We start from the raw sequence: 14,106 nt of genomic DNA, 5'->3' as shown, positions 1-14,106 counted from the left end.
GATTCAGACTCAGGACAAAAACCAATAATAATTAACAATGTGGGTAATTAAGCAAGGGAAGAGCATGCTAAGGTCTGTGGCTGGTTCTTCAACACTGAATATTTTATACCAAAATGTCTTTTTCTCAAAGAGGTGCTCTAGTTCAAATGGGAATGAATTAGGTCAGGGGAGTTCTCTGACCTGAGGTAGGTAGAAGATCATGCAGATAATCCACATACTCCCTCTGGCCTTGTGACTAATTCCCTTTGGTACAGCTATTCCTGATGTAAGTGAGACTGCTCGGACCTGTGCTTGCCCTCAGGAACTTACAAACTAATTACGTTTGTTGTGTCAACCCATTAGATACTCATAGGCTGCATGCAGACTCATTAGTTAGGCTGAATTATGTCTTTGCTCTTTGAACGTTATCAGAACATTCAGATGCAGCATGTTTCATGGTCTGCCACCATTACTCCTTCTTTGTACACAGATTTCTGTGGTTACTCCTTGCTAACAAACCACAGACTTTTAATGCGCATATGCTGGTTTCGGTTATTTCGTAGATTGAAACTATGGTGGCTGATGTTATCCTGATCTTTTAAATTTATCTTACTTTTGATGAAACCTTTTATTGTTAGATTTAAAAAATAAATAAATAAATATTTGTTTCAGATCTCATACATTAACTTTGTTTTAAAAAACCTGGCAGCCCAGATTCCTACAGAAGATGTATAGTAGCTCACACAGCAAGAGCCTGCAGGCCCCTGGTACCTCCACACCTGCAGTGCCTGCAAAGGAGCCTGGTCCATGGTCTCTCCCAGTGAGCAAGATGTTCATGGAAGGTGGGACGTGATAGAGAAGTATAAATATAATGGCAAATGCATAAAGCACCTGGATTCAGTGCAAATGAGCTGTTTTGCTTGGAGCTAAGACTACTCTTGAATTTTCCTATGGCAGAGCTAGGCAGTCAGACTCTTGCTGTGAAAACCTCAGGTTTCTGTACCTCCCCTTTGGAGTCTGAAGCAGTCCACCTCATTTCTTTCCTTCCCCCTTTAAGAACAAACAAACAATGAGGAACTGGTCTTGGGAGAGTTTTGAGATGTCACCATTGTCTTCCAGCTGCAGTGATGTTCCATTGGGCTCTGGGGGAGTGAAGGTCCATTGCGTGTCATCTTCATGTCTTCATCCTGAGCCATTCTTTCTGGGGGAGCCCAGCACCCCGTGACTGCAGGAATATCAAGAGCTGCCCCAGAGCCACTCTCTTCATTCACATTTATCCACCAGTTTGCATTCTTGCTGTGCTGGCTGTGCATTTAATGTGTGAATAATAGTTTTTTATGACTGTTATTCAGCACCTATGTACTTTTGCTGGAAGGAGGGTGGAGGAGAGCAGGGTGGGGAGGTTTTTACTTAATGAAACTGTTATTATTTGCTGACAAGATCACTGAGTATCTTAAGAAGCGGGAATTTGATCTCCTTCCAAGTAACTAAACAGGAATTTGCACTGCAGAATATGTGTGAAGCATGTGTATTCCAGGAAAAAAAAAAGAAGAGTGTTTACTGTCCCATTGCCTAGGGACTTCAACATCTGTGAGGAAACAACATCAGTGATCACACAGTGTCCACATTCTTTATGATGACTTGATTTTTTTAGCTCCGGGCCAGGGGAGCAGTACGTGAACACACCCTCCTGCTAGACCCACCTCACGTGAACTCAACCTCATGACAATCCCTGTCTTGTGCTTCAGATATTCCTAAAGCTTCATCTAGCCTGGGAAAATAAGTTCATCGTGAAGCAGGTATGCAAGGAAAACATTCCAGCTGGCTGGGTTTTTCACGTGCAGACATTAGTGAGCCTAACACTGGTGGAGTCCTCGAGAGAACATGAGAGTGCTCCAGGTGTCTTGGCTCTGAGAGGCATTTGGGGGGTCCCTGAAGGAGACTTGGACTTTGAGTCCTGCTCCTGCAAAGTTGCAGTCACATACCATACACGTGTGAGTCCCACCATGACTGCAGCTCCACCACCCCCTCCTACCCAGGGACCAGCAGGAGTCAGAGACGTGCGGCCTGATGCTTCCTGGCTGTACAGCCCTGCAGACAGCTATGGGGGCTGACCACGCTGCCCACACCCTGACTCCAACACTGCCACTGCAGACCGAGGCCCGTTGTCAATCCCACCCAGGATCGGGAGGTGCTCGTGGGTCAAGGAGGTTGTTGGCCATTTAGGCAAGACCATAAATTGGTGCACAGCATTGAAATGCTGGCTGGCTGGCTCCAGTTAAGGAAGAGGCTGCTGTGGATGAAAGCCCCATGGGATGGCGTGCAGCCCCTCTGTGCTTGGGAGTGTGGTACCTGAGCATCCTGCTGTCAGCTGCAGCCGCTGGCTGGAGGGTGGAAGAAAGGGCCGAGTACCCATGAAGGAGGAGAGGAGACGTTTCACTCATTTAATTTCACAGCTTCCAAAACCAGACTAAAACTGGGGGTAGAGAACAAGTGAGAAGGAAAGCACTGTTTACATAATTCTTTGGCAGTGAAATGGGTCAGTGGTTCTTGCGGGAGGAGAGGAATGCAGTTTTTAAGACATAAACAGCATCGCTGTACTTGGTAATAGCTGGACAGTCCGTCTTTCCTGAAGAGTAATACAGGAGGTTATGATGGGCTTATATGCCTTGTCTTTTTGCCCCACAGTCTCTCCTCCGAACACAGCTCTGTAAAATGGAACATCCCTGCTGTTTTCTTTAAACTAATCTGTAATTCTTTGGCCATAACGCAAAGGGAGGCACCCATCTGTTTGTTTTTTTATTTTTTTCTCTCTTCCACAAATGTCTTGTTTGTGTTAACTAGCAAATCTAATCATCCAGCTCAGAGGAGAGTTACACAATTGCAAACCTCCTGAGATTTCAGTCTAATAGCAAATCTTGCTTAATACCCCCATGTTCGCTTCTTGCTTCAGATTTGTAGCTCCTTTGGCATTACAGCTGTGCAGTCCTTTTACATATAAACGTGATTAAACAGCAAAAGGAATGCTGAATGGAAAAGCTGTTGTTATTTCCACCTTGCAGGACTTATTGAAATGAGCCTGGCTTTATTAAACGTGAGATAAAACTCCCGCAGGGAGCATTAGTCTGAGTGATTCATATAAACACTTAAAGAAGTCAGTCTTGGTTGAGCTTCCTAGTCAAATAAGGTGGGTAATGGTGTGCAACCAGCAGAGCCCCTCTCCTTTGGAGAGCACTGCTGTTAGAAACCTGACGGTCGTTTATCCTCACTGAGAAGCAGCAGGATGAGTATTGGGTAACAACAGATAAACCGGGGTTTGGGTAACTTTCAGGCGAGGAATTGCAAGTGTCTTGTCTGTGGAGCTGCCTCGTGCTGGGAAATGCTCTTTGTCTGTGCCCTTGATGTGGGCCATCTGGAGAGGAAAATCTCATCAACCTCTAGAAATACAGCCAGGTTTATGATCACTTTCTTTTGCAGTTGGCTGTTAAGGGAGATAATCTTATCAGAAGGAGGTCTGAAGGAAAGGCGAGTTACAGGTATGTGCATTTAATACGTGTTGATAAAGGCATAGATGAAGTTGCTTTCTTTCCCTCTGGTCTGCACTGTCTTGTTTTCAGGAGCCATTGCTCAATCCCATCCTTCCTGTTAGCTTTTTGCTTCCACCCACATGCTATGGGGCCTGATTCTGACTTCAGCGCTGGTGCTGCAGCCACCAGCCCGGCTGCTGCGTGGCAGTGTGAATGAACAGCACCAGCAGTCACGGGCTGGGGGGTCCCCTGCTGTAATACTGAACTCTTCTCTGTGTGAGCTGAAAAAATGCTGCGTGCTGGGGCACCTACCTGCACAACATCTTTTATGGGTGACTTCCACAGGGTGCTTCTTCTCTTGGCTTGCTTTGGGCCCTGCCTGCCCGTCTTGGCAGGTGGCTGGCTCTCCTGTTGCAGCAGCAGCTCTGGAAGCAGCCCTAGCATCAGCCGCTGCTAATAGAGCCGTAGCTGAAACAAAGCACGTCCCTGAGAGCGTAGAGCTGGGTAGCCAAGTTTCTGCAGCTCTTCCAGATGTGAAGCGGGGGAGTTGGTTTTAGCCTATTTCACAGATTTTTTAAATTCTTTCTGATGCTTTTTTTTTAAAAAGCTCCATGCAAGCACACTGTGAGCAATTTGTACTGTTTGCTCGCGTTCAGCTGCATGTTCCCAGTGGCAGTCGCTTAGCATTTTTTCTAGCTGAGACTCTCTGACCGATGCCTCGTCCGTGTGCTGGAGCAGGTCGGCAGCAGAGTTCTCTTCCACTGAAATCCAAGCAAAAATTCCCACACACACTCTGTCCCATGTGTGACTTCTGCCCTCAGCCTCCAAGGTAATGCCATCCTGACAGACCGCTCCATGGACTGAGGAGGGGCAATGCCTATGCTCACTCAACAAGAGGCAAAATTCCTCTTAACTTTGGGGAGTTTGGACTGAATAAGGACTGTGCAATTTTTAGCCAACCATTTTAGCAAGGAGTGCTCCAAGGAGGCATTATTGCTGAGTAACTTCCCGTCTGCGTGGGCACTCGGGAGAAGGGGCAGAGGCTGCTGGAGAGTCACGCCGGGTATTTATTTCTACAGGGAAGCAGGAGCTTGGACCCAAAGCTCGATGCCCCTGTCAGCACGCTGTAGTGGTGCTTCAGCTTCTCCCTAACATGCATCTTAGGGATCAACATCACCAATTTTGTCCTGCCTGTAGTTTCAAGCAAACTCCTTAACAAATACTGCAGCATTTTCTGGGGAATTAAATGTGATTGTGAGGGGGGATTAAGTTGTGAGAGGAACTAAAGAAACCTCCAGTGTAGCCTGTCAATGCTTCTTTTCAGGTGATAAGAAATGAGTGTGATGATGCCCTGGTTGCTGCTGCTCCTTCTCCTGGTCAGCTTTGGCTCACCTGCACCCAGGTTGTCGGTGCGTATCTCTTAGCTGGTGTCTGTACAGCCTCCCAATGGTTTATCATTCCCAGTCACGTAGAGGTAGGTGCTCCCCCACAAAAGGGACACTGGCCTGCAAGAACAGAGCAAAAAGGTGTCTGCCTGCAGCTAAAGGAAGGTCACTCTTGCTGTCTTGATAATACAGGGGTTTCACGGCATTAGAGGATGGGCAGCTCTCTGGATGGCTGGACTGGCATTGCCAAGAATTAAAAACAACAACAAAAGCCCCTTAAAGAAAAAAAAAAGTGATTTCATGGCCACTGAATAAATATTCTGCCCCGTTCCCTCAGGGAAAACTGCCTTCATTTATTCATTGCGATTTAAATGCCTACCACCTCTCTCCCCTTTTTAAAAGGGGAAGAGGTGGTAGGCATAGTCTGGGGCAATCTGTACTCTTCTGATGAGCAATCCAATCTTGGGCCATCCCAATCTTGGGCCATCCCAAGGAGGTACAGAGCTTGGCAAGGAGAGCTTGGCAGCCTAAGAGCTGTCTACAGGAGGTCCCTGTGTGCTTCCAGCCTGGAAATCCTCTGTGGAGGAAAACCTACAGGTCTAGGAGAAGGAGGAGGCAGCTGGGAGACCACATTTGAGCATGCTCGTCAGTCTGCTGGCCTGAGCAACTGCTTATTTTGCTTATGGCTAGAACGGGTCCTGACCTGGTATCACTCAAGCCAGCTTGCTCAGAGCGAAAATAGCAACTGAATCTTATTGCACGGGTTTGCTTGGTTGTTTTGGAAGAGATTTTGCTCTGTTTTGTTATGTTTTTAATGGAGTAACACCAGTCACAGACTAGATTGTTGCTGAAAATGTTTATCCCGGTCAGTGTGGGCCAGATTTTGGTCTTGGTTACGGTAATACAGCTCTGAAGTTACTCCACGGATCATGGTAGGCTCACTGCTTTCCACTGATTTGCACCAAATATCAGCTCTTTTACCTTTGAGTTTTACAAGAAGATGTTCCTGGAACCTTGCTGGTTTGGCCTGGCTGCAGTGCAAGAGCCGGTTTTTCCCTCTCTTACTACTCTGAGCAGTTTCATAGTCTGCAAATGCTCCCTTTGAGTTCATTAAATGGGAGTCAAGACAAATGATTTTTGTCCAAAGTAATTCTCTGCATATCTGATCATATTCTGGAATGCTCTGATCAGTGGCAAGATCATTGTAGAAAACCTTTTTCCAGTGGGTTCAACTCAACAGCCCATGCTGTGCACAATTCGTGTACCTTAGAGAGAGACCACCATCGAATCATCTTGATCTGCAGAGGCAGTGTGACACGTTAGGATCAAGAGGAGACAGATACTCCTTCTCTCTCTGCCTCTCTGTTCTTACCACTGACTGAAGCGTGGGGTTTTTTTGTTTTATTTTCTCCATAGGAAAAAGATATCTGCCTCCTAGACAACAATAAATTAAGACAAAGGTTAAAACAGCTTCAAGACTTGCTTTACTTATATGAACTGCAACTGAAGGACATCCTGGGGAACACTTACCACAGAACAAAAAGCGGGCTGTTCTCAGGCAACAGGAGCGTGCAGCATGCAGTGCTTTTACCCACAACCAGTGGAAATCTGATAGTCTATGACGAAGGTACGGTTTGCATAGCATATGTGCAAATTTCAGCTTGCCACAATGTTTATTTCTCCCTGCAGTGTCCCATGTGTCATATTTTATTTCTGCTAAAAGTTTTACATTTTTAAAGTGGATTGTGTTTTAAAATTCAGTCAGAACCATAGGAAGGAGAAGGGCATACTGGTGGCCCTGGTACAAGCAGACATTCCCTGGGGCCGGAGTCAACTGGCCCAGCTTTAGGCAGCTACCACCCAGGTACAACACAGACACCTGCAGCTGGGCTTCTCACCTGGGACTCCGGTGCAGAGAGGAACAGGCACCTCTCAGCTGTTTTCCATCAGACCTACTTTAGATATCTGCTTTAGGAAGAGATGGGTCTTGTTCTTGAAGAGCCCATTTTCCCTGAGTGACTTACGGGAGCCCAGAGTGCCTGGCTCAGCTGCAGACACTGAAACCTGCTTGGAGGAGTCCAGCCTCTCTGCTCTCGGCTCCTCCATCACTTCTGCAGCACAGTAGCAGGTGTGCATACTCTGTTCCTTGCTGTCACTTTGAGAACACGGTCGTAACTGGAATCGTGGCTTGTGGCCAAGATTTTCTCCTTCATGGGCATTACATTGAAAGTGTGAAGCACTGAGGTCCTGAAAGGCACTCTCCTGATACAGGCCTGGTAGAGCTGGTCACGGGAACTTAGCCTCTTATGTTAGAAATTTTGGGCCCTGATCCAATCTGAAGTACAGCTGAGGTTACCTTCCACATGGAAATGAGCTTCCCTGCAAATGATCTTGCTGATAGAGCCAGTCCTGGTCCTGCATCGGTCCTGTGCTATAGCCCCAGCCTGAGCTGCAGTTGTCCTGTATGTCACCAAAGATTTGGGAATGACTCCCTCAGAGGGCATGGCTGTAAAGGCTCTTGAGCCTTGCTGCTCTTTGTCAGGCCCAGCAGTTTGCAAACCAGCATTACTACTACCTCACTGAACCATCTGCTTTGGTTTTGCAGGGCTTGCAGAGCTATGACACAGGCTGGCCAAGTGTCCTTGTCCTATACAGCCTCTCAGCGATGTCTTCTCTTGGCTGCACATACCCCTTTGCTTTCCCTCTGCCCTGTTTAACAAACCAACGCTGTTCTGCCTAGATTGCTCCGCATTGTATAATCGGAAGAAGACCAAAAATGGCTACTACCGGATCAGGCCCAGAGCAGACCGAGAGCCTTTCCTGGCATACTGTGACATGTCTGACGGCGGGGGCTGGACTGTCATTCAGCGGCGGAGTAACGGCAAGGAGAATTTCAACAGGTGGGTGCGCCATGGTTGCATCCACAGGGCTTGCAGTCAGGCCTCCAGCTCCCACCCCCTGTCCTGCTGCCTGGCAAAACCCAACATTTGAGAAGCAGGATATGCAAGACTATGCTTTAATGATGATAACTCTGTGCATTAGGACAACGTAGGGGTACATATTGGTAGCAGGAGGCCATTTTCAAAATGGATCTATAACACCTTTTCCATGGCTTGTCTGCATTTGAGTAAGTGTGTATATGTGTGCATATTTGTTTTATCATATTGGAGACTGTTGAAGGTTCCAAACTGGCACGTATTTGCTGCCAGCACATAGACTGAGACCCACTGAACTTCTTATCTGTTCTCATGTCAGGAGTCAGTTTCAGCATGGTGTAACATTTATTTCCTTATTCAGATCATTCAAAAAGATGCCAAACCACTGGTCCAGATTGTTCTTTATGCAAAAATCCCAGAGAGGTGACTTTCACCTGGAAACCTCCAGGAGGAGACATGCTCTGGTAGCACAGTAAAGAAGAAACATTCCTGTGAAGATTAATTCACTATCACAGCACACACAACTTCAGGGTATGTCTAGTGTCTCTTACAGTGAGTGCAGTCCTCACTGTAGCAAAGCTACCTCAACTGGCTCTAAGCTGGCTTGGCCAGACAGTGGTAGCTATCTAGTCATGGTAGTTCAGCTCTCAGAACAGGTGAATCAAAAACATCCTGAAGAGGAGCACTGACTAGTACGTAGGTCAGGCAGAGTTAATATCCCTAATGACAACATGAGAAAGGGAATAAACACAGGGTTAGTAAAACTGGAAGCGTTGATACACAGGAATTATATGTCAATATCAAAGATAATACATAAACAACAGAGGAGATTTTAAGCGAATGAAATGCTGAGAAAGTAACAGCATGAGATTTCTCTTAGAAAGGTGAAACCAGAGAATGCTGATGAAACATAAGTGTATATCTTTGAAGGACAAGTTGCCACATCCAAACAGTGATCCTGCAAAGAAGCAGAAGTGACAGTGGTCAGTGAATCAAAAAAAGATTTAAGTGGAACAGGAGCAAAAATCAGACACAGATATTTTCCTTTTAACTTTATCTTGAAGCTTTTGTTTGCAGCTTCTATTCAGTTTCTGATTCTTCACCATACCACATCATGCATCCAAGATTGTAGCATATTTTGGACTGCAACATTAATTTCCAGCCAGGAGTACATTTGAATTATGACTTGCTGAAGAACAGTATCAGATGCTTTGCTGAAGACCCATATGACAGCTGCTGCTTTCCCTTTCCATCTAACTGACAACCTCATTCTGCGAGCACTGCATCTGGCAGTTTGAAGGTTTGATCCCAATATATGTGTGTGCACAGGTTTAGCAGGTGAAGAAGTAAGCTGTGAGTTGTATTTACTTCTAAGGCAGAGTGACAAATCTCAGCTCAGCTTGCAATGAATCACTTCTAGAAAACAATGTCTAGAGATACAGCTGAAGTTTTACTTGTTACCATAGCTAAGTCTCACAAACTGTCTAATTCCCTCACGTGCTGAAATTGATATTTGTGTCTCACTGCAGGAAATGGGATGATTACAAACTGGGATTTGGGAAATTCCAGGGCAAGAATGATGAATACTGGCTGGGCAATGACCACATCTATGACCTGCTCGCTAGAGGTGCAAGTATTTTCCCTCCAGAGATTTCTTTCTAATTCACATGAGGTGATAGTTCATTTAACAGGACACCGCTTTGTGTTTAGGAGAGAGCTCATTAAAGATTGACCTGATGGACTGGCATGGGGAAAGACGTTATGCAGTCTATGAAAATTTCCAGCTTGCGAATGAGCAGGTAAGAAATGGAGAGAGTGGAGATTTGCTTGTTTCATTTGCGAGGGTGGGGCATCTACATGGGCAGCATCAGACTTCAGTATCAGGGTTGTAATTACAGCTCTGCAAAACTTACCTGGTTCCCTGGGATTCCTGGTTTGGCTGACTGACAAAGCCCTGGGAGCAGGGACGTAAGCCTGCGACTTCTTCCTCACAACCGCTGAGCGCCCAAGCCACCGGGTGACAGGATCACACGTGCTCTCTTGCTAACTCTGCTGTTGCACGGAGCAGAGGCACAGGGCTTCCCATGTGTGTTTGCCTCCAGCCTCATGGTTAAAAGAGTCTTCCATCAGGGAGGAGATAAGGGTTTGAACCTCTGCAAGGAAACTGAACCCTGTTCTCCTACTTCCTAGGAGAGTGTTTCAGGCTGTCACATAAAAGGCAACCACCAGAACAAACCGCCTCTACTGTTTTAAGCCTTGAACTCTAATCAAAGCTTTGAAAGAGCAGTTGTAAGTTCCTATCTTGAAGAGAGGTACCTGTAGCACTACACTTAGTAGTGAAAGCCCAAGGACAGAAGATCCCTGTATTTTCATGTTTGCGTTCTACCTTTAGACAGCACCCTGCTCAATGCAGGTGCTGTTCTTTGCAGGCTTGCTTTTCTGAACACCACGCGTAAGTAGCCTGAATACCCAAGGACATGAGTTGCATTGGATGGACCAGTCCTAGTCCCAACTCCATCACCGTTCCAGAAATCTATGCATTATGTTCAGTTTGCAATTAGAGTTTTCTTATGAAAAGTTTGAACAGCTTCATTTTAATACCTTACTGCTATTTTTCCTAAACGAAAGTGGAATATGATGACAGGAAAAAGCCCACACCACAAAAGTAATCATCCATCTCATATCAAATGTCTCTTAGATCTGTTAGCTGTGCACAACAGAACTATTCTTCTAAGTATTCCTACGAGGACAGGACCATTTAGCTAGAAATCAGATGGCTTCTAGTTCTTGGAGGAGCAAAATTCCTAAGGAGTTATTCTAACTGAACAACTGATCAGTTTATGAAGGCAACTACTTGGCACAGTTTCCTGCCAAGTTGTTCTTGATGAGCTAAGAAGAGCCTTCCAGCTTGTTGTATAGTGTATCAAATGGTTACTGAAAGACAATAAAGCCTGAAGCCCTTTGTAGCAGCAGCAGTAATTAGCAATCCCTTCTGGAAGTTTAAATCCCACATTGATCTACACTAGGATCATTAAAGCATGGGGCCAAAAGTCACCCTTGACTTCAACAGTCATGCCTTTGACAGTGGATACAACGGGCAGAGCAAATTTGATCGCAAAAATGGGAGGAAGGGAAGAAAGAGCTGATATCAAAGACATCTTTCACATATTCTTGCAGGACCATTACAGGTTATGGTTTGGCACCTATTCTGGTAATGCTGGCGACGCTCTGTCTGGTGGGAGCAATTTTGAAGATCAGTGGTCAGCCTGTCACAGAGGGATGCAGTTCACCACATCTGACAAGGATCACGATCGATTCCTGGCAGGCAACTGTGCATTAGAGAACAAGGGTGGTTGGTGGTTTAACAGGTATGGAAAACAGTTGATTCCTCTCAGATACATAGGGTGTGGGTGGCTGTACAGCCGAGAGGACTTGCCTGCCTTACAGCAGCTGGAGGTTGCTGTGTGCGTTTGCCACTTCGCACAGCCAAATCTAAGATGTTCACACCTACAGATCCTCGAAGGAAAGCAATCTGCTTCTTTCACTATGAAGCAAAGCAGGTAAGTTGCATTCATTTTAAGAAACTGGGCCACAGGTAAGTTGCATTCATTTTAAGCAAATGGGTCAGAATAAATGCATAGGGGGGGAATGACCTGGAAGGAAAAGAGCCCAATTAAAATTCCTTAAAGTGCTTTGGCTTATACCCCAGGAAAGAAAACAATTGTCGCCACTGCAAGGTGAAGGGTGTACAAAGGACATTTCTCTATTGTGGAGCATGTCTAGGGGGTGAGCTACCCCTTAAGAGTCCTGGTGGTATGTTTGCTAGGCGGGCATACCCCACACGTCAGCAGATGGGGACTCAGGTTCACCAGCCCTGGGACCGTGGACACACCACTCTGTTTTTTCTCTGCTTTAGTGCAGGATGAGCCTCTTCTTTGACGAGGCCCTCATCACATACAAATTGAAATCAGTGGAGCTACAAAAATGTACATCAATAGTGGGATTTACCTTGATTAAAAGACATCTGCATTTTTAGGTGTCAATACGTAGCTGCCTACACTTGAGCTAGAGCCTACCAAATGGCGCTACACCCCTCTGCTTAGGTAACTGAATCATGTCCCTAGTTAATAAACTTGAAGGAGTCAACAGGTTGAATTATCTGACCAGCGTAGGTGTCTGCTTTCGGAAGACCCACATACTTCTCTGGGTTCCGCTAAATGCATTAACCAGATCTCCACAGGCTATAGTAGGACTTTAGATAACCAGTTCAGTACAGACAGATGTATCTAGGTGTCTGAACTGGTCAATGAATCCCGCCCTGGTATTTCTAAATGTATATGTTGTGTGAAAATTGTACATCACTGTAATGATGCAATGTTTTCCCACACTAAACCTAATCTCCTTTTCTCCCTGTCCTACATCGTGACAAGGTGCCATGCCGTAAATCTCAATGGACGATACTACAGAATGGGAAGGTACAATGGATCCTCTGACAATGGCATTGTTTGGTCTACGTGGCACGGGATGTGGTACTCGCTAAAATACTCGGCCATGAAAATCAGGGCTCCGTTCTTTGTTGACAGAGAGAGTGGAGACGGTGAGAACAGTCAGGGCAGCTGAAACCTGCTGCTTCGGAAAGAAAAAAAGTACAGGCTGAAAAGAATTGTGTAAGTTAATAGCCAGCCCTCTGCTGCTGCCAATCGCCAAACCTGCACTGCGGTAACTGGAGTTTCACCTGTTTCTCCTAGCTGAAGCAAGTTGTTTGAGCACAGCCAGCCAACAATTTAATGGAAAACATATGGATCTCAGTCATGGAACAACCACAGTTTTCTTTTTCAGGAATTTTCAGGACTTCATTGGAGAGTGTTTATGAAAAGCTCTCTGGACATTCAATGATCAAGCATGTTCTTTTAGCTATCTATGCTTTACAAGGGCTAAATCTTTCTCATCTTGATTTTAACCGTCAGTGCTTCAGTTACGAGAACATAAGAATAGAAACAACAAGGTGATGGGGAATTGGACTCCATATTGTGTGCCTTCCTTAGTGTTTTGTTCTGGATCAGGAGAATGTTTTTAAGCAACTCTCCCTATGGTCCCCAGTTGCCACACTTCAGTTGCAGAACGCTCCTGGAGTGTGTGAAACCAAACCAGTGGATGGAAGCGCTCCAACTGCTAACGTGCATCCAGACTAAGGCTACTTCAAAGTAAACCATCACAACATGGACAGCGTGGACACCGGGTTTCGGTGCCGACAGCTTCCCGTTGCAGATCCACTTCTATAGCACACCGCAACACATTAACGCAGACAAAGACAATGCTACCGACCAGGCTTAAGCACCAGATTAAAATTAGGCAGATTTTACTACATTTAAGATGAGCACAGATATTCTTAGGAGTTCATAAAATGCAGTCATGATTCATTTGTACATTCTCGTGTAATTTACCAGATGACTTTGAGTTAGTGAAGGGGAATCAGAAAGTGGAAAGTGATTGAACCATAAGGCACACTGCTTTCATTGTCTCATCAGAGTGAAACAAAAGAGCAACACAAATGACTGAAAGAAATGGAATACTGAAAATTTATTTTCCACAAGTTGTTACTAACAACAGTTAAAAATGAACAGTAATATCAGCCTGATGCAGAGCATTTAACTACCATGTTGTAGAATGAGCCTATTTTTTTTCTGAATTACAATCAATTTTAAACTGATAGTTCTTTTCCATTTATTTGCTTTTAGATCCATACATATTGTAATTTGTATTATGTATCCATAAAGTGTGAAATAAAACCATCTGAGTAGGACTTAACACTTTGTATCTGATTTTCAACAGTAGGAACTTGAACAGAAATATGGATGAAAATCTTGAGAAAGCTCGTAATACGAGAATTCATTCTTTTGGTGTTGGCTCTGGTGCTTTTGCACCTGCTGTCCTGGGTAGTTTAGAGGGTCTGCAAGGTAAATTTAATTTCCATGGCTCAAGCTGTCCTGGAGACAATGCAGAGACATGTGAAGGTTCAGTGTAAAACTTGGTTTGGTTCCTCTGCTTTGTCAAGAGTTAAACCCTGTTCTCACTTCTTCCTAGACATCCCAGTGATTGCAAACGTGAACACCGGAGCGCATTGGGCCAGCACTCCAGGGAGCCATGCTCCTAAAGCCTGTGTCCTGGCAAGACTGCACTGCTGCCCTCTTCCCAAGCGTTGGCACGTACCCACGTGGAACGAAACTTGCACCTACATCTCTGAAATTAGGTTGCCCTTGTGAAGAAAGGAGTGTGAAC

At 45.4% G+C, this 14,106-nt stretch overlaps 1 protein-coding gene across 1 annotated transcript; it reads left to right on the top strand.

The window, feature by feature from the left end:
- Nucleotides 1-1,666: 1,666 nt before the first annotated feature.
- Nucleotides 1,667-13,729, top strand: LOC142403871 (fibrinogen-like protein 1). The gene is made up of 9 exons (XM_075490173.1): nucleotides 1,667-1,778; nucleotides 3,457-3,515; nucleotides 4,831-4,915; nucleotides 6,308-6,518; nucleotides 7,632-7,791; nucleotides 9,357-9,454; nucleotides 9,538-9,626; nucleotides 11,005-11,195; nucleotides 12,258-13,729. Exons 3-9 carry the CDS (start codon nucleotides 4,841-4,843, stop codon nucleotides 12,445-12,447), a joined length of 1,014 nt encoding a protein of 337 aa, XP_075346288.1. The 5' UTR covers nucleotides 1,667-1,778; nucleotides 3,457-3,515; nucleotides 4,831-4,840; the 3' UTR covers nucleotides 12,448-13,729.
- The last annotated feature ends 377 nt before the right edge of the window (nucleotides 13,730-14,106 follow it).

The sequence above is a fragment of the Mycteria americana genome, chromosome 1, assembly GCF_035582795.1.
Source record: "Mycteria americana isolate JAX WOST 10 ecotype Jacksonville Zoo and Gardens chromosome 1, USCA_MyAme_1.0, whole genome shotgun sequence".
Classification (NCBI taxonomy): Eukaryota; Metazoa; Chordata; class Aves; order Ciconiiformes; family Ciconiidae; genus Mycteria; species Mycteria americana.
Note: the sequence above shows the minus strand (reverse complement) of the source record. Positions and strands in the feature narration are given on the sequence as shown.

Coding starts and splice junctions, on each gene's coding strand:
- LOC142403871 (XM_075490173.1), top strand. CDS start 4,841: ATGAGTGTGATGATGCCCTGGTTGCTGCTGCTCCTTCTCCTGGTCAGC. Junction 4,916..6,307: donor CACCTGCACCCAGGTTGTCG/GTGCGTATCTCT, acceptor TTTTCTCCATAG/GAAAAAGATATCTGCCTCCT. Junction 9,627..11,004: donor TCCAGCTTGCGAATGAGCAG/GTAAGAAATGGA, acceptor ATATTCTTGCAG/GACCATTACAGGTTATGGTT.